The sequence below is a fragment of the Lytechinus variegatus genome, chromosome 16 (assembly GCF_018143015.1).
Source record: "Lytechinus variegatus isolate NC3 chromosome 16, Lvar_3.0, whole genome shotgun sequence".
NCBI classification, from domain to species: domain Eukaryota; kingdom Metazoa; phylum Echinodermata; class Echinoidea; order Temnopleuroida; family Toxopneustidae; genus Lytechinus; species Lytechinus variegatus.
In genome coordinates this window covers 10,714,204-10,737,967 of record NC_054755.1, presented here as the reverse complement: position 1 = coordinate 10,737,967, position 23,764 = coordinate 10,714,204, and the positions used below count along the sequence as shown (strand labels likewise).

The window sequence follows — 23,764 nt, the reverse complement described above, 5'->3', positions numbered from 1 at the left end:
TTTTTTACAAATGAGATATCAAATTACAAGACCTTTGGGAAACTCCATGACTCTAATATCATGTTTCTCTTCATGGTCAAAGTTTTAGGGGAATTTTCCAACCAAACAAACCGTTTGTTTTAATTTAAAAGAGAAAACTCAAGCAAATTCAATTCTGGTGAGGAGACCTGGGCCCTGTCTTACAAAGAAAATCAATTGCAACTCTATGGAAATCTATCAGGGTCAAAAAAAATTCTACAGGAAATTCTCTTTTATAGCTCTACTAAAAAATCACAAAATTTTGGTTTATGACTATTCCAATTCATTACCAGATTTATACATGAATGTGTATGCCCTATTAATGTAGAGGATATACATGTATGAAATTAAAATGAGTCAAATTACAGGATAAATTTTGCAATTTTACAAAAATAATGTATTTTGACCGGGTGCCCAATCAAAATAAAATATCCTCATGGGTTTTCTATTTAATATGTAAAACCAATTCCAAAGCCTGGACTGTGATGAAAATTTTGGGAACATGGCATCTTGATATCCAATGCTCAAAAAGCCCTATTTAAGGAAAAATGTCATTGCCAATAGCCGAGATACAGTATGCGCAACATTCAAATTTTACAGAGAATTGGTCATTCAAAAGGGTTCGAAAAATGTAATGTCACCATTCAATAGATATCAAACAGGTTAAAGTTTATAAGATTAGAATCTATGACGCTCAAGTATAACGAGTATTGCACAACGCCTACTTTGCTTGTTGTATGCTAGCGAATGGGAGGCTGAATGTCAAACATTTGTACCATTGCACAGCTTTAAGAGGTGACATCACAATACAATTTAATTCATTGCGCTCAGTAAAAATGAAGGAGCAATACGCGTATAAGCCCACTCTCTAAATGCACAATGCTGCCCAAGGTCATGTGCGCTTGTGGGCCTTTGCTTTTCGCTTTCAGTATTTTTGCTCCCTTTTCAATTTCACAGATTACTACAGGGATAAACTCTTGTTTTTCATATTTTCGCTAAATTCCGAGGCGTTGTACAACACAAATTGCGAATATTCTTATTCACACAACGGTGCAAGATGTTGCATTCGGTGAAAGAAAGAGGCACTCTTTTCAACTCGGCTAATGCCTCATTGAATAGAGCATCTTTCTTTCATCTCTCGAATGCGAAATCTCGCACCCATTCCAATGCGCTATTTGTATAACATTTTATCAAAGCTACACAATGTACATGTAAAGACTGACTATTAAAATATACATTCAATTTTTAAAAAGAAAAATCACATCTACAGTGAAACTTTTTTTAAAGAAGGAAAATCATATCTACACGAACACATACCGTATGCGTACACATACAGTGAACCACAGCATCAGACATTTCCTTTAACCTTTACGTGTACATTCCCAGTATGCACATACATGTAGATTTTTTCATTTGGAAAAAATAGAACAAGATCATGTTCTGATTGTATTTTCTGTGACCCTGCTATCGCAGGGATGAAAGTCTAATATATTTATCCAGCACAGCCCAATAATCCTCATGTTCATGATTATTTAATTCCAAAACATGTACATACATGCATTATTCAGCCATTCCACGTATTCATTGACACCCTGGCCCAGGCTTCAATTTCCAACTTTAACTAATTAATGATATCAATATTAACTTGTTGCTACAGGTACATGTACAAAAAAATTATGTAAATCTGATTTTTCACCAACTGTCACCCTCCCATGAGTGAGTTAATCACCATCCTACAGAGACATAAAATTTGCATTAAAAATACATGTATGCCCTTTTTTGTACTTTATTCTGCGGTCTGTTATGTGTAATACCATGTGCATCACTTTGGCTTTTGCATTTATTCGAACCAAGTTTCAAGCGTGTAGCCAGGGGGCAGCGATCGCTTCCCCAAAAGCTCCTTGCAAAAACGTAACAAAAAATTTTTAAAAGGAGGGGCAAGGAGGAGAAATGGAAAAGCGCCCTGGAGAAAGAGGAGAAATTTTCAGATTTCCTCCTTTATTTTGCATATTTCACATCATCTCCTGACCTTGACATACATGTACATTGTATGTGAATTATTTTTCCCATGACATATTATGCTTAGAATGAGGTGATATGCAATTTTAAAGATAATAGGGAAAATCTGAAAAATTGTGTACAAAACAAATAGAGAGTTGTCCACAAAATCAGCAATTTTGAAGCACGATTTGCCAATTTGAGGATCCCCATAGAAAGTACAACAAGAATTTTTAAATGTCCATATTGCTTATTTCACAACCGATTTTTATGAAACTTGTTTTAAAAAATTATTTTACTTTTTCCAATAAGACCGCTTCTCATCTTGGGTTTTTGTTTCCTTTAATTTGTATAGGATGCAACTGACCATATACATGTATGTTCCTTTTGGGTGAAATTTGTCCTATTAATTTTATGGTGATCATGACAATGTATGTTATCGTTGATGATGATTGCGATGATGGTGATGACAACGATGATGACAATGATGAAGATGGTAAAAATCCCAAATCTATTTCTATAATCACTGAAAAAAATAACTCAAGTATCAAACAGAAAATTGGGTCAAAACAAAAGCAATATCAACACATTCAATGTTGCATTTTTCCATCAAGCAGGAATTTCTGATTTCCAAATGAAATCAAGAATACAATTCTTCTCCATAAACGATATGATCTCCTCTCAGCTACAGCTCATCCCAAAATAGTAAAGCACACAATGAAATCATAATAGACTTGTCATACCAGCTATCTATTATTAGAATGAGGGAGATATTTATACCACAAAATCTATGACAACACACAATAAGTCACTTCAGAAATGCTGAATCAATCATGATCATTCGATGATTTTTCTCTCTGATTCATCGCTCAGGACTTGGCTAGATGATATTGTTAAGAGTCTGAAGAATATCTCTTTATTACAATGTAGTCTCCTCTCTCCTCTTCTCTTTCTTCCCTGTATTTACATTATTTTCCTCCCTTCTCCTCTTTTAAATGTAAGTCGAGTTTAATAATTGTAAAAAAGGATGACACTGAAAACTTCCTTTAAAAGTAGCTGTAAAATGAGAACATAATGACAATGTTCAATTAATTCTTTTTTTTTCCATAACTGTAGTGTATGCAAATGTATGCATGCACGTTATGTGCGAATGAGGGAGCCAATGATTGTAGTACGGTATGTAGTGATTTTTTTTATTACCTGATTGCTAAAGAAAGCATGAATGCTTGTACATATAAGTACAAGCAAGCAACCTGAGGACCAACAGTCCTCTCCGAGGGACCTGGTAATGAGGATTAATGCCTTACCAAAGGACACTACATGTAGCACACCAAGTGGGAATCGAACCCGGGTCACCGGAATCTGAAAACCCCACTCTTACGACTGAGCTTTCGCGCCTCATGGCAAAATAAACCTATGCATTTCATGATTTTCATCAATGTTTTTGAAAAGGAAGCTTTTGAATATTTTGACTGAATGTATGCATAATCAATTAATCTATAAACCTTATCTCACATTAAATTTCAAACAGTGAATGGGGGTTATCATCCGTTTTCTCATTGCATAAATGACCAGGATGTGCATGTAATCATTTTTTTTACAATACAGTGCGTCCCACAAAAAAAAGGAATCCCGTTTCCAGAGATAGATTCTATTAAACATGCTTTTCTATGAATTTGATACTTGTGGCAAGAATGGAATCTCATATTTAATTTGAGACTGGTCAACAGCTTAGGAAATCATTCAAGCATGGCAGATTAAAAAATAAATATTGAGGCAATGTGTCTATAATACATGTATATTTACCACTCTCCACACAGGTGTAGAAAATGGATACCTGGTCAGAAAAAATTCCTTGAGTGTTTGAATGCCTACATGTACTATAGGTGGGCCCAGCAAAAGCTGGGGTAGTACATCATAAAGCAGGTCCCGCTGGGAGAACAAATTTTGGAACTGAAATGGTTTCCTTGGGTAAATATTTTACAATATCTGTGCAGGGACAGTCTCACTTCCCTGGTTAGTGTTACACACTTCATAGTACACATGTTCATGTACGCAGTTCAAAATTCAAAGTAAATCATGCCATTCCCTTGGATGCACTCTTGACTGACCTGGGGGGCGTTTCAAGAAAGGACTTGTCGGACATTTTATCCGACAAGTCCCATTTTATCCGACAGTTACCATAGGAACAGTGCCTCTCAGCCAATCAAAATCATGGAAAGATGTCAGATCTGACAACTTGTCAGATGAAAACATTGATGAAACGCTCCCCTGTATGTACATGTAATGTACATCTCTCATTGACCATGGTCTTTTTGTCCTTTTTCCCCAATTTGCACTGTGTATTTTATATACATGTACATGTATGGGATAGAAAAATGGCCTTGCCAAAGAAGCTTCAAACACATTTGCCCTACACTTGTACAGTATGTACACATAAAAAATATAAAAATGAAAATGTCATTGAAGTCTAAGGCCTAATACTTCTCATTTGCTTGTTAAACTTTCCTTTGCTCTTTTTACTCAATTAAACTACAAAAGGAAACTTCTTGAGAAGTATTTAATATAGACTCCCCAGTCTCCTCGGCTCCAGAACTTAATACAATGTAGTACCTACAGGTACACCCTGCCCAAAAAGGGGGTCTACATGTACATGTACACTTGTACTGTAGTAAGTGTACAGAATACTGTGCAATGTAGATTTCATGTACATGTAGTACCTAATTAAATTTAAAAATATGTTACTTCCTCGTACATTCAGTATATTGAGAAATTGTATATACTACATTATACAAGTATGTTTGCTTTGAAGAAAAAGTTGGAAACTTAATATGGTTTTAAAATACCTGGTTTCTGGGGAGTCCATATGAAGAGAGAAACAAAACTGACAAAGTTTTTATGAAAGTACTGAAGTCAGTCGTGGGTCATTATAAAGAAAAGATCATTCCCAATTTATGGACTGTAGAAACTACATGTAAGTTTTCATTGGCTCTTTATGAAGGGCTCAAACTCAAATGAAACCCAAATACCGGTATAACTTTCATAATTGTTAAAGGATTTCCTATATACCAGGTGAGTGCGCCATGGTCTAGTGGTACTGACTCTCGCCTTTCAAACAGAGGGTCATGGGTTCGAATCCTAGCCATGGCATGTTTTCCTTCAGTAAGAAATTTATCTACACTGTGCTGCACTCTACTCGACCCAGGTTACATTAGGTATTATGGGAAGTAATTCCTAAAAAAGCTGTGCGCACCAGGGACCCATCTTACAAAGAGTTATGGTTAATCCAATCAATCGTAATTCTGGAAATCCACCAGTGTCATAATTTTTTATACAGGAAATTTGCGAAATGTCCTCATAAAAAAGGAGAACACACCAAATTGTCAAAGTAATCAATGAATTTATGGATATATATTAATATCTACAATGTAGAGAAATTTTTGAGCAAACACGCATTTCATATGTTAACTTTGCTGGCTTTCCATAGATAGTTGCGATTGATCAGATCAATCACAATTCTTTGTAAGACGGGCCTGGTAGACTAGCTTAGCTGGGGACTGGGGTAATGTAGGAGTGCCTTGAGCACCTCGCAAGATGGATACGTGCACTATACAAATCCCATATCAATTCCAACTGTATTTCATGGTTCCCTTTATTACCAAATAAAAATTGGAGGAAAAACAACCTTTTGCCATCATCATTTTATAATTAACCCTATAAATTTGACTTTACCATATGATGGCATACATGTGATGGGTGTCTGAAACAATGAATGTCTGCAATACTCGACACATATGTACATGTAGACTGTATTACATTCAATTTGCTTGAAAATCAAGTACTGGGTAGGTTAAAATTGTTGAACAGAAATACAACCTTTAAAAAAGAGCCTTCATGAGCTCCAAAATAGCCACCACAAAATGAATTATTAAAGGGAGGTTATTTTTCAGGGGAGAAATCTAAAATGAGCCCTCGTAAAAAAAAAATCTGGCTGGCACTGCCCCATCAGTTGCTGTCTTCCAGGGGGCTACCCTTCCGGTCATCAGAGGGTTAAAAGACTTCTGGATCCCGTAACACAAAGGCTAGCGATTGATCGTACGCTTGATTTTTTTTGTACATTGTAGTCAATGCATCAATTGTAGAAAAATGTTCTACCATCATTGCAAAGCTTTGTGTTACGGGCCCCTGAAGGATCCACAAGACTGTAAGCACGGGGAGCAAGATTTTTACCGGTACTTGCATTTCACCATTTTTATTGTGCATAAATGTACATAGAATTCCAGCAAAATTGTCGGCACCACCACCTCCTGTCACAGCACATCTCATCCCAGCTAAGCTTAGAAGAGCTGCTAAAGGGATAAGTTCAAGATATATGAAAATATATACAAAACCATGTGTGAAGTCTACCTGTTTTAAACATTGAGAATAGACATTTGTGAAGAGACTGGACAATTTTTTTTTCTTGTGTTATTCTTAATGAAAAAAATTGGAAAGATTATTGATTGTAAGGAATTGAGATATTGGGGACAGACTACATTGTACTATCTGGACTAGAGATGTAACAGTTACAATTTTTTTTTTTTGCTTGTCAAATTTCTTGGGACCAAAATGGCCTTTTTTGTATTGCTTGTCAAATTTACATGTACATCAGCACCCCCTGTAAAAAAATGTTCCTAGGAAGGAACCTTGATCTAGGCTTCTCTTGTTTAAATTCGATTTTATTTTTTGTAAGCTAACGTTAAAAGTGTAACGATTCAATATCGATTAGCCTGGGCACAATCCGCAGTTCATGATTTTTGTAACATCCATGGGCTCTATCACAAAGCAAAGTGGCAGAGCTTCCTGGGTTTTAATTTGTATGGGTAGGGTCTATAACCTGTAAACATGTCAGTTCACCATCTGCAAAAAGAAATAAGATTGCTCATAATCACTCGATTTTGAAAGTGGGGGGATAATTCGTCGCACGCACCACGAACCGTCCCCTCTGCGCACTTCGATATGAAAGTTAGTTTCGCAGAAAACGCATTTAAAGAATTTAAGCTTTTTTAAAACCAACAATAAGTGCACCTACAAGAAAGGAAAATTATTTGCCGGTGTCTTTGTTCGATAGTTTAGGTTCCAAAGTTTCATCCCGTACCTTTATATTTTCTTGAAGTGAATTATTTACGCCACAGTGGGCATCGTAACAGAGAGGACGGTTCGTGATGAATCGCGAGGCGCGATAGCGCACTGTATCTATTCCACAAGGACGGTTCGTGGTGCGTGTGACGAATTGTGAAATAAGTAATGAATATAAGAAGGGTGGCACCTAATAAATCCCCACACACAAAGAGGCTTCAAGAACTCAGCTTGATGCACTTTTTTGTACGATCCGTGCTTACAAACAGTACATGTATGTGCGTTAATGCATGATATGGCCCTGTACGTAGACGTAGTAGTAGTAGTAAATGTATTGAATGTTTCAAAAAGGCAACTTAAAATCAACCCAATTATTACTTCACCATTCCTGAGTTATTTCATTACATGCTTTAATAGAAAAATGCAATTCCAGGAGAAAAGAAATTTGTGGATACTTTCATAGATTCTGGTAAATTTTTGTTGTTGTTGCAAAAGGTTGAAGAGCACCACGCCAATTATTGCTGATGGCGTCTGCAGACTATTTAACGAAAATCGTATAGGCCCTATGCCTAAAGCGTACATGTCAATGTCATGCATGTAGATCTAGATTAAAAATTTTAATCAAATCGTTGGCTTCTTCCCTGGCGCTTCCGCTGGACGATGGAATAGATACCAGCCAGGGCCTACTGCCCTGCATCATGCAGCACCTGGCCGACAGACAGTCCCCTTTCTCCAGAATGTAGAACTGCCCTCTTCCCACTTTCCATATAACATTAGACAGGAATAACCGTCATTCCTGGGGATTTATTTAATAACAACTAACAAGAGACTTCACAATTTTGTTCAGCGGAACAACCAAATATACAGACGCTTTTGTTTTGCCCTTTTGGTCTAGTAAAACATCAAAATCATGAAGAACTGCCCTCTTTCCATCTCAAATAAAACATCAAAATCATAAACTTGTAATCAACTTTTTTGATTGGCAATGAATTCATGTTCAAACTTGAGTGTTTGATGTGATGTAGGAAACAATTGATAAACACGGCTCAGCTCAGTCTCTCTCACACACACACTCATTCAGAATCAGACTCACATCAGCTCAGCTCAGTTGAACTTGTAACTGTAAGAGTAAGATCTAACGTTAGAATTAATTTATAAAATGAAATAAAAACTACTGTATTCACCTGTCTATACTTGGTCCGTCTGAGATAAACGATTTTGTCATTGAGTGGTCTTTCATTCTTGAAGTGCCTGCCAATTTCTAATCAATCTTTCCTATCTTCTTCCGGAAGTAAAAACACACAATAATTCCATTACAAAATGGCCGCAATCGGACCGTTCGTGAAATAAATCTGTCCAGTTCCAATGGTAAATTTGGTGATTCCCGGTATCTAATCACAATTCTATTTGAATATTCCAATGCCAAAAACTGTTAGGTATTTGATATTACAATATAATGTTTGGTAAATGTGGAGAAATGGTAGAAAATCATCTGCGAACCGGTAGTTGGATACGCTGGTCGTCAATATTGCGCTAGCACACCTTCCATGTATGAAGTCAAATTGTGTACAATTTCCCCATTGAAAGAATGTGCTAGCGTCTTTTGAGAAAGCGACAACACTAAAAAATGGATACCAATCTGGGCAAGGTAGAAGCGTTGATTGGATTCATTTGGAACTTTTGTTTTTCAATTTCCCCTTCCCTTTCAATCCATAAAGAACAACAACAACAAAAATGGCAAATTGTTGGCCTACTATGAACGTTCCCTTTTCTCAATTGGCATCAGTATGATTTACTGCTCAAGATTTATGCAGGGGAGGGGGCGGGTCTAGGGCTCGAGGGGCGGGGGCGGGTCCGCATGCAGACCCCTTTTTTGACAAGTTTGTCAATTCTTTGAGGAGGAGGGGGGAATTGCTTGTATGTTGGACAGGGTTGGGCTCAATTACAAGTTGATTGATCAATTACGTAATTGATTACATTATTTAGTAATTGTAATTGAAGTTTTGAAAGGAAAGTAATTGCAATTGTAATTGAAAATAATGTAACTGATTAATTCAATTACTGTCAATACTTTTAATGACATTCAATTACTTTACAATAAATTTACTTAATTTATCATTTAATTTCACGACGTTTTTCATGTCAACTGCTTCATCATCAAAGAGAGTAACAGAATCCGTGCATCTTATCAGTTCCTGTGTAACCGTCAGAATTATGTTGAAATAGGTGGTATTATGTACAGAATAAAAATCGGTTTCGTTTATGATTTTTCAGTATGGAAAGTAATTGAAATTGTTATTGAAAGAAATGAACTTTAATTTAAAATCAAATTGTAACTGAACATTTCATTGTAATAGAAGAAATTGAGCCCATTCCTGGTGTTTTTATCTTTAAATTCTGGTTTTGTTCTCTTTTTTAATCTTTTAAGTTCTGGACAATTATGTTAGATTATTGATATACCTTTGGCCTCTTTTATAAAAGTTGGCAAAAAAATTGTAGGCCCTGATACATATCACCCCCCCCCCTCCTCTTGCGATCAATTCTTTTTAGGTGTTTTTCATCATTTTGGGGGTTTCTTTTCAACAAGTCATATATGAATAATTTTCATTAAAGAAGGAAGCGGGTCTTGCTGTCAAGTTTATAATAGGGCCTAAACTGTCAGATAAAATCAATGACAGCTTATACCAGCATACTTCATAAAGTGGTCCGACCGGCCTGTTGAATAAATTGAGAATTGCAGTTTCTCAATGGGTATAGCCAATTTAATAAAATTATTTTAAGAGTGTTTCTCTTCATCATCTCTTTTACTTAATTCTTGCGTTGGGCTGCTCTTTGTCTATTCAACTTTAAAAAATTGCACATATGCGTTTCAGGGGACCTGGTGGTATCATACAGAATGGGGAGGTCCATAATTTTCCATTTAGGCCTATATTGGTTTGCTACATCAAATTGTGACAAAGATTATTTTGGCTATTTTAGACAAATTTGACCAACTGACAATTTTTACATTTTTTTTAATCAGCATCATGCTACAGCTAGGCCACGCAATTAAGATTATCCTTCCATTACAAGCCCGTATAGCCAGGGAGGAAAGTGGGGTATTAATGGAACCCCCCCCCCATTCATATTTTCCGAAAGCACGAAAAAAAAGAAGAAAGACAGGCTCTCGGGTACGGAATAAGCCCAGTTTGAATGACGACCTTTATTATTATTGTTTTTTTTTGGGGGGGGAGGGCATCAACCTTTTCAGCCAAGGAAGAGATGAAATTTGAACCCTCAATTGGAATCCCTTGCTACGGGCTGCAATTTTAACGGTGTGAGGGCCGCAGCAGGGGCGTCGATCCATTTTTCAGATTGGGGGGGGGGCAAAATCATTAACGTTCCAAAGGCGCACGATCGTAAAAAGTACCCATCCACACACACACACATACGTATATATATATATATATATGTATATATACATATATATATATATATATGTATATATATTTGACTCATGGGACACAGACACGTATCTCACCAACAAATTAATGCGAGCGCGAAGCGCGAGCTGATTTTCTTAGTATACTGACTGGAAAAGCGTGCCTGTTTAGGATTAGGACTGTTTGTAGTAATGAGGATACATTATCTCACTACACAGATAGTACGAGTGCCGAGAGTGAGCTGAAATTTCTTAATATTCTGACCTGAAAATTTGATATTCTAAGCATTTTTGGTACCAATGATTAAGATTTGTATCTAAAAGAAGAATAGATGCGAGCGCGAAGCGCGAGCTGGAAAATTTGAAATTTCGATCTGAAAAAATGAGTTTAATGGACGTTTTTGATAAAGAACAAGATATATATATCAAAGAAAAAATAATTGCAAATCGAAGCAGGAGTTCTTTTGAGGTTTAGAACTGAAAACGGACATTTACATTCACCTATTTAATCATGAAAAGTATGGGTCTACTACAGAAATGATGCGAGCGCGAAGCGCGAGCTCAAAATTTTTATATTCCAATCTAAAAAGTGGACGTTTTGAGCATGATTTTAAATAAAGAACGAGTTGTGTATTTCAATCTCGCTTGCTGAACATTACAATTATTTATTATTATTTTTTAAATGCATATCCGGAATTATTGGGGGGGGCAAAATGATATGTTTGCCCCCAATGTTTTCATTGGTGGGGCGATCGCCCCCCCCCCCTGCCCCCCAGGATCGACGCCTCTGGGCCGCAGGGATGTGTTAGTTTGACATTTTCCCTATCTCTTTCTTTCGTGCTTTATATATAGGGCCTAGATGGGGCCTTATACTGGAAGGATGGCCCCCGTGTGCCCGTATACACAAGAAGTGCTTGTATTAGGACCAAAACGGTATTGCCCCAGGGTGGGACGTCTGGGAACGATTTCATTTTTTTAATGAAGGTGATTTTAGCACCCCGAGAAAAATATCCTAGTGGTGGTCGTATAGCCGAGGCCAGGATATAGCAAAATTATGATTGGGCTGAACATGGAGAAAAATAATTACTTTTTAGATTGTCATTTTAATTTTTGTATATATAATGAAGGGGGTTTGTGTGTGAAGCCCCCTTTATCTGCCCTCGTAAAAAAATGTACCATTATAAGGACGATGGTGTAACTATGGTATGGTATTACCATAGTAACCATGGTGAATTCATTTTTACTGTAGTACGATCATAGTACTACCACAGAAGTACCGTACGGAATAGGAAAGTACTATTTGAAAATACATAAGTTCCATTATTATAGTATACCATGAATGTACCATATATATTACGGTATTTCAATGAAATAACAATATTTTTTTTATTATGGTTGATGTTACTGAACAGAGTGCCATCCTCACACATGATACTTTCATGGTATTCCATGGTACTTTCATAGTTCTTTTGGACACTTTCAATGCACTTCGTGGTACTTTAAAAATTCTCTAATCAGACTATGGTACTTGTTTGACTGGCATGTGCTGCTACCCTATATATAATGCCATGTTACTACACATAATCTTGCAAAGTATACTTTTATGGAACATGAAACAATGAATGAAGAATGACGCAGATGTTTGCATACATGATCTGTTATCATAATTTCGAGGATGATATATTCATGAACATAACAGGGGCGGATCCAGCCTTCGCCAATAGGAGGGTGTGTGTGCATGTGTGTATTTGAGTTTTGTCAGACGTGTATCAATCAGATATGATTATTTACGTCTGGGACCGACCTTTAACGTCACCATCCGAAAGAGGGGGCGGCGGCGGATTTTTTTAAAGCCATATTTTCCCCTATCGGCCGCTCGAAGATGACTTTGCCGGTAATTTGGTTTCTTTGAAGGGGTAGTCCTAATAGTAACTTCTTAGTTTTATTCTTATGAAAAAACATAAATATATAATACCATAATCCTTATTTGTATAATGAAAGCGTAAAGCGCGAGCTAAGTTTTTAGTGGAAATCTTATGTATTTTTTCCCTAAAATTTTGAACATTCTGGGCAACGTTTGTTATCATGAGAAAGATGTGTATGCAAATGAAAAAATATATACTACGAACGCGAAGCGCGAGCACAAACGAACTGATGGAAAAGGCAAGCGTGGGTATAAAAATGTTTATATTGTGATCTAAAACTGGATAATGATTTGAATAGAGAACAAGTTGACTTTCTGAATAAACATGTCATGAAAAGGGGATTTTAATTAGTTTGTTGTTTAATCAATATTGAGACAACATAACTCCGCTATAGCTGATACGTTGTGAAAATCAGACCTGAAAAGGGATATGTTGAAAACTTAATTGAATACACGAAAACAACAAGTACCTGATAAATCAAAATTTGCGAGCGCGCAGCACGAGCAGAAATGTTAATATTCAGACATAAAACTGACATTTTACAAAGCACTTTTTAAAAACAATTTGTAAATCGCACAAAATAATGAAAGTTTTATTTCCAAGGTGAAATATGCCTATTGACTTCCAAACTTGATATTTAAACTCTATATTGAACAAGATATGAAAATCACCTGACAGCCAATGCGAGCGCGAAGCGCGAGCGAAAATTTTATACGGTGACATGAAAGATTCTTTTTATTTTCCAAGTCTTACCCTCATCTTCTTTTATTCACTAATCTTCCTCCTCTTCTTTTTTCTCCTCTCTTTTCCCTCCTTTCCCCTTTTCTTCGTTCTTTCCTTTTTTTTTGCTCCTCGCCCCCCTGGATCGGCCAATGCATAGTTTGAAGATTATACTGGAGAAAAGTTTTGTAGCACGGAATTTGCTAAACGTTTTTAATATGGCTATAAAGTACTGTGCTTTTACCTCAGTTCTTTTACAATGCTGGACGGATGAGGGTATAGTACATTTACCATGATGAAATACCATGGCAATACCATAGTTTGGTTGTACCATTGATTCATGGTACTTCCATGTCATGTTGAGTACTATATTCTTTTGTAACAAAGTACCACCATGACCATTACCATGGTACTTTGTTTTTACAAGCTATATAGTAACCATGGTGGACTTCACTCATGAATATTCTAAATGACCAAAATTTTAAACAATCAATAGCACTCCTGAAGACGGACAGTCAACCTGTCCGAAACGTCGAGTCTCTCTACTACTCATCATCTCTACTCGCCGACGCAAGCCAGCATCTCCTCATCAGCTCTACTACTCAAGCTGTTCTCACTCAACATTCCTTCTGGTTTACAGTCCTTTTCAGGACTATTCTCAAGAAAGAATACTCTATTCTCAAATCTCCACTTTCTCGCCTATATCCACTTCCTTCTCTTCTTCTATCCACTGCTTCTATCAAACACTCCACATGGTGTACCGTAAACCACATCAGCAAATCAATGTTATGTTTAGGCCTATCTGCCTATGCAATGATTCCACCACGAAAAGTTTTAGAAAAAAATGTGTGGTTTATTATATATGACATTCATTTGTGAACTCGCTCGATATACTAACCCGCACGCCTGATCATGAAAGAATATGGTTGCTCATGACTAATGACAAGGAAGTAGGCCTATACCATATGGTAATAAATTATGGTACAACCATGGTAATTCTATGAGGCAGCGATATAAATGCTATGATACAACCATGATGATACAATGGTATTCCCCATTGTATTTTTACCATCAAAAAAAATCCGTGGTAAACGTACTGCCTTGCCTTCATCTGTCAATTTACCCTACTGTTTGTATTACCATTGTAAAAGTACTCTGGTAAAATCATGGTACTTTTTATAAAGGTGTTCCGCGGCCCCTGTTTGGTCAAGACTCAAGGAAAGCTTCCTCTGTTTGAACTTTGAAGCTCCTTATAGTAGTCAAGAGTTTGCTCTGCATGCTACATAGTCAGGGGCGCGGCTCGAACGGCGCCCACTTTTGGAGTAACTACCTCGATTCCAGACAATTGTAGAGGCTAAATGAAGATTATTTCATGTTGTTGCTGTGTTGTTGTTTTTTGTTCAGATATATATATTAGATTTGCCCTGGTTTATGATTCATTTAGTAGCTTATATAGTTTTTTTCAAAAAAAATCCATTGATCTGTTGATTAAATCCTAAGGATCGATGCGGGATCATATTTATGGAAAAGATGTTGCTAAACGCGGGAAATCCCGAATTGTAAACAAGCACAATATACGTGGTACACGTTATACATATAGGAAGGAAGGAGCTTCAGCTCAGACGAGTCAGAGACACATCACTATTTCTGAATAAAAAAGACTAAATCGTTCTAAAAATGCGGCGTGGTGCTCTGGTAGTTTTCGAGGGTTGTGATCGCTCAGGAAAATCTACGCAATGCAAGAAATTGGTGGACTCATTGCGAGAAAATGGATTGAAAGCTGAACTGATGCGTTTTCCAGGTAAGCTCAGCTCAGACTCAGTTACACTTACACTGCATTATTTACAGTCACACTACCGAGTCCGAGTACCGGACGTCGGGGACAGTTTAGGTCGGTCCGGCCTAGGCTTGGGAACTCCACCCCGAGCTCGGGCCAGTCAGCTGAACAGTATTCGGGGGCAGACTAACTGGATGGATGGAACTGGGGAAGACTTCCATGTCCCCTCCACTAATTTTAAAAAATAATTCCCCAAAACCCCCTTCTGTTTTTCTCTTTTTTCTTCTTTTTTTTCTTCTTACTTCCGAAGTTCCGGTGGGAACTTGGATTCGAACCTCTCGCTGCAGAACAAAGCATCTCCAGTCTGTCGCCTTACTGAGCTAGCAGGAATTGTTGAAAGCCATGGGTTTCATAACAATTATCAACCGATATTACGACTAGAGTCTACTCTCCAAGAGTATTGGGTATTTATTTTTCTGACTAAATAAACCGATGCCATTGGGAATTACACACACTCGAATTTTTGACGGAATAAAGCCATATTTTGGTATGTATCCGACTTTTCCTTCTTAAATCTCTTAAATATATGTAAGATAATTCTTGATAAACCTCCATATTTTTTTTTTCAATTTCAGTGGAGGGGACATATGGAAGTCTTGCCGGAACGGGAGCTATCGTTATCTGGTGGCGGTTGTACTGTGCTCTTGAGTCTTGAATTATCTCATCAAGTATCAATTAACGTATTGTCTTGATGGATAATAAAGGGGCTAGCTCTGGCTTGAAATAAATAATCCTTAACAAACTAGAGACAGAGTTTTTAATATTAATTAGAATCCTACCTTGTAGTTGTATGGAACAATACAGATAACTTTTAGTTCTAAATTTTTCACCTCACAAGTGGCCAGGCAGCTTCTAGAGAGTAAAAATCATTTACTAAGTAGCTTATTCTCAATGAAGCCAGGTATTCCTTCCCATTCATCTCCACGAAGGGCCCCAAAACCTGAACTTTCACCCCCGAGATTTCTACTTCTAAAAGATCTAGCCCGAAATCATGTACATGGGATAAAACTTCATTTCCAACATTTCTACACTATCAATTTTATTTTTGAACAAAAATTCATCAAAAAAATGAGAAAAATATGAAAAGATGGAAGAGACATGCCCGATGTTTACGCCGCCATCTTGTTTCCTATTGTGCTTCCCCAACGTTACAGACGCGTGCAAGTTTTTTTTACTCTCTAGAAGCTGCCTGGCTACTCACAAGCACTGAGCCTTCTACATGGGACTGCTCACATTACCAAGTAACCCAGGGAGCTCCGGCCTGCTTTGTGGGCCGGAGCTCCCTGGACATGCTGGGTTAATTACCAATCAGCCCCTGTACATGTATGTATGTTGTATGAACATGATATTTCATTTCATCCATTTTCACATTTACACAAGATAAAACAATACTGCGTAGAAACTAAATTACAAAGATAAACAAAAAATGACAAATGATTATAAATACACTGGAAAATGTAGCAGGTGCAGGGAGTTGGAAAAGGTCATAGTATGTTCTCTTAGAAAATCAAAAATTATTTTACCTCAGTCATGTAGTATACATCATAAGATTATATTTATGCAATGTTCCATTGCAAAGATATTTTCATTCATCATTAAACATTAAAAAAAGGAATTCACATTACATGAAGTATAAGCTATTTTTAACATCACAATCTCATAGTATGTAACATTTGAAATTTATTAGCTTTATATTAATTTATTTTCTTTAAACATTGAAATGTGTGTGTGTGTGTTTGTATTAAAACTTTATATCATGGTTGACCTCTGTACATAAAAATGATAATAAAATATTGATGATACTAATAATAAGATAATAATAATTATAAAATGATAATAATGATTATGATGATGATGATGATAATAACGATAATGATGCAAGAAAAACAACCACCATAATACTGCATATATAGTGTCATTTCCATTTTGATTATTGCTCAAGATGCTTAGAAAAGAGCAAAAACAAAAGGTAGCCTTGTAAAAGGCTGTAATTGAGTATCCTCTTCTCACCTCTTTTCTCCAGAGAGATCTACAACCATTGGAAAAGTGATTGACAGTTATTTGAAGAAGAGCAGTGATGTTCAGGATAATGCAGTGCACCTATTATTCTCTGCAAACAGATGGGAACTTGTGTGAGTACTCGCCTGGTCATTTCAGGGGCCCGTCTGACAAAGAGTTGTGATTGATCCAATCAATCGCAACTATGGAAAACCAGCAAAGTCAACATATAACATGCATATTTGCTTAAATTGTTTTCTAGATATGAATGTATACCCATAAATTCATTGATTTCATATCAGTTTGGCGTGTTCTCCTTTGTTTACAAAGGACATTTTGCACATTTCTAGTAGAAAAAATTATGACACTGATGGATTTCCATAGAGTTACGGTGATTGGATCAATCATAATTCTTTGTACGACGGGGCCCAGGTTTAGAGGTGAAAGGTAGTTTCGGCATTGATTGCAGTGATCTCCTGCACTGGACAATGGAGCTCACGTCAGATGGGCTTCAAAATGATGAAGGAAAGGTATAGAGGACTAGTAGTAGAGTAGTTGAACAAGCTTTGCTATATCTATGATTTGTTAGGAATCCCTGAAGAAATTGCCATTGAAATAAAACCCATACAGGTACATTTAGTAATGCTGTTTCCAGAATACACCCAATATCCTAGGACCACATGGGAAGGGAAAAAATTATCTACTTAACTAAAACCCATTTTATATATTATGCCAAACCATTTTTTGAGGTCTTGTGTAAATTTAATTTATATGTTTGTGCATATATGCAAAACTTTTATCTTCATGGTAAAACTTGCAAGTTCATTTGTGTTTTGTGATTTTTGTCATCTAATTTCTTTTATGTTATTGTATCTACTTTATTAGACCAGAAATGAAGAGGAAGCTTGGTGAAGGGGTGACGTTAGTGGTCGATCGCTATGCTTACTCAGGAGTAGCATTCACAGCAGCAAAACAGGTTAGTGGGACTACATGCTTTACAGCTGATTTATATTTTTCTCTACATTACTGTAGTAAAGATAGTTCAATAAGATAATAAGTGTAAGTAATAATAAGATATTGTTGAAAACTAACTGGAAAAAACAAATTTTAAGTGATCAATCTATCAAAGCTTGCATTTAGGATTTTCTTTTTCTTATTTTTTTGTTGAAGTTTTATAAAAACAGGTTGTAGGCACCTGCAACACAAAGATTTGCGATCAATTTGCACCATTTAATACAATATCAATAATGATTTGGACTGGATGGTATTAGGTACATTTAGTTAGTTATTTTTTTTGGAAGAAGTACTAGTAATACAATAATCTTATCTGCAAGATAAGAATCCTTTACATACTGAGACATTTTCATATTGTGTTTGATTATACTGTACTTTAATTATTACCCTGTGTACATTCATTCCTGTTTATCTGTAAATTTATTTATCAAATTTCCTTTAACATGGACATTTTGCTGCACACTGAAATTGACTGTTTCTTTTGATATTATTTTAACTCGAAGTAGAATTTTATTCTAGTTTTATCTACATAACAGTAACTTTATTTAAATTTCAATCACTTGACCTTTGCTTCAACTACACCACTCATTTTCTGCTTTTGTTTATTGTTGTTCATTTAGGTCCTATTTTTTGTTTCTGCATTTTGATTTCAAACATAATAGAAAATAAATTTATTGTTATTTCTATCATTTGCATTTGGCATTTTATCGATGTTAATTTAACTTTGTTTTATCTCTCACCATTGTATGTAAGTATACTATCTCTGTTGATTTTTTTGCTTGTAAAATGAACATTTTCAGCCTGTGAGCTGCCTGTTTGAAATTTTTTTCAATAAACAAACCAATTCAATTCAATTGAACAAAACAGTGCTTGCAATGATCTTATTTGACCACTGTCACTGAACATCTCTAATCATAATATGGGACCCGTGTCTCTCTACTTACCAACTTTATAAGTTTTAATGGCATGAAGTATTCAATTCAAGCTTGATTTATCTTTGAAGGGTTTTACGTTAGATTGGTGCAAGCAACCCGACGTTGGGATCCCCCTCCCAGACCTTGTGTTGTACCTAGACATCTCAAGCGAGGCAGCCGGGAGGAGAGGAGGGTTCGGCGAAGAGAGGTACGAGAAGTCCGACATCCAGCTCAGGGTAGCCGAGAACTTCAAGCGCATGCAGGAAGATGACTGGAAGGTGAGGCAATGAATGGTGTTGAATTTCAATCCTGATTTAAAGGACAAGTCCTCCCCAACAAAAAGTTTATCGGGTATTCAAATAAAAAGAGAAAAAATCCAACAAACATAACACTGAAAATTTCATCAAAATCGGATCTAAAATAAGAAAGTTATGAGATTTAAAAGTTTCGCTTAATTTCACAAAACAGTCATATGCACATCCTGGTCAGTATGCAAATGAGGAGACTGATGACATCATCCACTCACTATTTCTTTTGTATTTTATTATATGAAATATTCTAATTTTCTCATTGCCAAGTGAAACAACAATGATTCCTCCCTGAACATATGGAATTAGCATTGTTTAATACTTTATGGTTCAGTCAAGTTGGTCCATATTGTCAAATTTGTAAAAAATGAAATATTGTATTATTCAAACAATAAAAAACAAAATAAATAGTGAGTGAGGATCATCATCGACTCTCATTTGCATGTCACTGAGTTGTGCATATCACTGTTACAGTCCGACCTCTATTATCCGGCCTCCCTTATCCGGATCTCTCTTATCCGGACGCGCACTTGCCGAGATTTTTTTTTTTTCAATTCAATCTAGTACGTGAGTAAATGAGATTGCAATCTAAACTCAATCCTATACGCAAACTCCCTTTGATCACATATATTTTCCAATATAGTCTACCTAAAACAACATTATTTTTCATGAAAATATCTCACCCAAATCACCAAAAGAACTTAGGCATGATAATTTTCCAGGAAATTGGGGCGCAGTGCAAACATTTCATCACGTTCTCTTTTTGTGTCTCGCTCGCTAACGCTAGGCCTCAATACGGACAGCGCCATCTATCATGTTTAAGCCTACAGCATAGAGATGTATAACAATGGCTGACATTGCGAAGCTGCGATAGCCGCCGCGATGATCTAATTGTAAAACTAACTTTCATCGAGTCATTCATTCTCTTTCTTTCGAGGTATGCTCGAGTTATATCTCAATTATTTGAGCAGGTTAATTATCCAACAGTTTTTGCCACCAATCGATTTTATCTCTGTAAAAATACCGCCTATGATTTGCACTGACACTGCAGTGAATACTGTCTTTGTATGCCTACTTAGCTTGTTGTATGCGATCAAATGGGAGGCTGAATGTCACACATTCGTACCGTTGCACACAAGACGTACCATCCAAAATGTACCGTCCAAAATGTACCATTGCACGGCTTTAGAGGTGACGTCACAATGCGATTTCATTGAATAAGGTGACAATGCGCGTACAGCCCGCTGGCTAAATGCGCAATGCTGTCCAAGATTATGTGCGCTTGTGGGATTTTGCTTTTTGCTTTCGATATTTTTGCTCCCTTTTCATAGATTACTGGAGGGAAAAACTCTTTTTTTTCATATTTTCGCTAGATTCCGAGGCGTTGTACAACTCAAATAGCGAATATTCTTATTCGTGCAATGGTGCAAGATTTTGCATTCGGTGAAAGAAAGAAACGCTCTATTCAACTCGGCTACCGCCTCGTTGAATAGAGCATCTTTCTTTCACCTCATGCGAAATCTCGCACCATTGCACTCATGCCTATTCGCTATTTGTATACTGTCTGTGCATGCCCAATATTTTAGATTACGTGCAGCTACCGCGGAGGCAGCTGCGTGTATTTAATATTGGGTCTCCCAGATCCGGATAAATCCCTTATCTGGATAGGTGCTGGTCCCAACGTGTCCGGATAAGAGAGGTCGGACTGTATTTGAAAAATAAGCGAAAATTTGAAATGTCATAACTTTCTTATTTTACATCCGATTTTGATGAAATTTTCAGCGTCATGCTAGTTTGAATTTTCTCTATTTATTCAAATCAACTTTTTCCTGTGGTGGACTTGACCTTTAAATAATTGTGAAAAAGTTCTGTTGTAGACGCCCTAGGCCGTTGGGCTACATAGTACTACAGGGACTTAGTGGGTACATGTACAGTGATGCTACAAATGTAGTGAACTCCACTAGTAAATTAACATATTTCAAGTTCTGACATGTTTTAGATATTTAATTATGAAGTCCAGTGATACAATATTACATTCAATGAAGTTGATTCTCTAGGCTCGACGAGCATTGTAGTGTTGTCTACATTCAGCACTCGGCATGAAGGAGTGGATTTTGTGGTGGTACCGGTATTCACTGAACTTTTGAGCACAACTGTATGTCATAATAGCTTACTTTGTAGGTTTGGTATATGACGAGCATGATAATGACAAGGATTCCCCCCCAAATCACATCTTTCGCCAGGATCTTAGACTGGCAGTGTGATTTGGAGGAGAGAAGCATCTTTGTATGCTGTGGACACAGCAGGCTTTTGTGACATACTTGCGTCATGTCCATTTATTAGTCGACGTGCAAATGAAAATTGGCTCATACCTATGGAATTGGGCTAATGTTCTGGGAGCTATGCGTTGAACTACACTAAATCATGTTTTTCGATCCATTGTGCTCGGTGTGAAGGCAGGAGCTATAGTAATGACCAAACACCTATGACCTTTGACTTGTGCCATCACTTTGGGTTGTCGCGTCTGGTGGGGCAATTGCGAAACCAGACCATTTGAGAAAAGGGCCTCCAAAATTCTCAAAAGGTTGGTCCCTGTTTGCCTTTCCCTTTTAATATAGTTTTTCACAAAACGTTGGGTAAATTGGACTTGAACATTTGACTGATAACTTTCACAAACCTTCGGATGAACTGGACCTGAACTTTGGGGAATTTAGGGGGCCCTTTTCTCGACTAATCCGGTTACGCGATTGCCCGGCCAGACGTGATGGCACAAGCCTGTGTCTGCAAGCACAGAGTCATATTTGACACTTTAACCAATAACATGTCTAGAGTAAAGACTACATGCCAAAGGCTCTGTCTGTGTCAAATAAGAGCCAGCCACAGTACATAGGGAATCTAGTCTCACTACTTCAGACTCTGCATTATGCACTATGCAAATTTGCAAAAAGCAAGGGTCTGTGCCTGCAGACTATTCTAGTTGTGAGATGTATAATCAATTTACTTGGGTGATTACTTTGTCTCTAACCGGAATGTTGACCCTCTTAAAGGAAATAAATTTGTTGTTTCATTTTCAAATTAGAATAATTTGATCATAATAGGTAAGCCTCAGAGTATCATACACTTTTTCAACTGATACTTTTGACTGTCATCTATGAACAAATTTTCGTAGAAGAATATGTACCTAGGTAAAATCATGTGTCCAATAATCAATGTGAAATTGTAATTTATGAACTTCAATAAGTGGAATAAATGGTGATAAAATCCCCCCAAATACTTCATAGAATATAAATTTGTCTTTTTGTAAACACTGATTAAAGGGATATATTTTATGTTCTTTTTCCTTCTAAGTCAGTTTTCCCGTAAGTTTCAGACTCATTCTGATACAATGTCATTTTATTTTCTCTCAGGTAATAGATGCTGATCAATCCATGGAAGATTTACACAGACAGATTAAAGACCTAGTCCTGAAAGTCATAGACCAGGATCTACCTGAACTAGGAACATTATGGACCAAAAAAGACTGATATTTGATGTCATATTTGAAATGCAATTTAAACTGTGAAATTATCAGCGTTTTCTAAAAGCGTCATCAACCGCAACCTAATCAGCATTTAATGTGCTCCAATATTACCAATGCTTGGCAATGCTATCATTTACAGTTCCATTGGTATTCAAAGAATTTGTTCGTACTCTTTCACATTCACACCTGGGTGGAGAGTGGCAGTGACGATTTAATGCCATATCAAAGGACAAATTTTCCAAGGGGGATTGCGAACTCGGAGTGTGAAACACATATTTTGGTTGTGTTGCTGCCAAGTCAAGACATCTCTTCATGCAAGCGTTGGTGACCCAAAGGCCGAAGGATACAATTGCATTCCAATCCTGAGAATCCTTTCTGTCAAACAATTATTGTGAACAATTGTAGTTTAGTCTTATTACTCAAGAGTCCTGCAACATGGAAGATACTCTCAATTGTACTTCCTCTTAAGTGAGACATCGCAAGAAACTTCCATTCAATTGCAAATCAAGTATAAGTCCCAAATCAAACGTAATGGAGAGTTAAATTGAATGCCAATCAACTACAAATTTGTGTTACATCAAAGGACTGGCACTTGATTTCAAGACGGATGCTTGATTTACAATTGAATGTAAGTTTCTTTCACCACCCCTCAAGTCTATGGTGAGCCATGTACAAAATGTTACAATCAGTTGTAAATATCACTCGTATCCCCTTGTTATTTCAGGGCCTAAAATGCCAGGAATCGACTCCCATTCTTTCATGTGTTTAGTCAGGAGACCAGCACTATTTGGCCATGGCAGCTCCAAAAAATTGTAATCATGTTCCCTAAAAAGAAGTTCACATCATGGATGTAGTAGAGGCCACAACATGCAGTCGTCCTTGGCCGCTCATACAAATCAATGGGCAAAGGTTTTCTTTTAGTGGCCTAATTTTTTTACATTTATTTTAGATAAGTCTGGCCGAATGAATGATT

General features: G+C 36.8%; 2 protein-coding genes across 4 annotated transcripts in view; one reads left to right on the top strand and one right to left on the bottom strand.

Moving 5' to 3' along the window:
- Positions 1-8,712, bottom strand: part of LOC121429448 (rho guanine nucleotide exchange factor 7-like) — a 63,591-nt gene extending 54,879 nt beyond the window's left edge. For 2 of the 3 annotated variants that reach the window (XM_041626454.1, XM_041626455.1), the window contains exon 1: positions 8,319-8,712. The gene's annotated coding sequence lies outside the window, so the exon portion shown is untranslated. The remainder of the gene's footprint in view (positions 1-8,318) is intronic. The other variant, XM_041626456.1, reaches the window with a different exon arrangement.
- Positions 8,713-14,824: 6,112 nt separating this feature from the next.
- On the top strand, positions 14,825-23,445 carry LOC121429900 (thymidylate kinase-like). The gene is made up of 5 exons (XM_041627159.1): positions 14,825-15,001; positions 17,061-17,169; positions 17,921-18,011; positions 19,053-19,241; positions 22,679-23,445. Exons 1-5 carry the CDS (start codon positions 14,878-14,880, stop codon positions 22,793-22,795), a joined length of 630 nt encoding a protein of 209 aa, XP_041483093.1. The 5' UTR covers positions 14,825-14,877; the 3' UTR covers positions 22,796-23,445.
- The last annotated feature ends 319 nt before the right edge of the window (positions 23,446-23,764 follow it).

Excerpts from the sequence above, each read along its gene's own strand:
- LOC121429900 (XM_041627159.1), top strand. The coding sequence starts at position 14,878 with ATGCGGCGTGGTGCTCTGGTAGTTTTCGAGGGTTGTGATCGCTCAGGA. Across the intron at positions 15,002-17,060 it reads TGAACTGATGCGTTTTCCAG|AGAGATCTACAACCATTGGA; the intron begins GTAAGCTCAGCT and ends TCTTTTCTCCAG. Across the intron at positions 17,170-17,920 it reads GCAAACAGATGGGAACTTGT|ACCAGAAATGAAGAGGAAGC; the intron begins GTGAGTACTCGC and ends CTACTTTATTAG.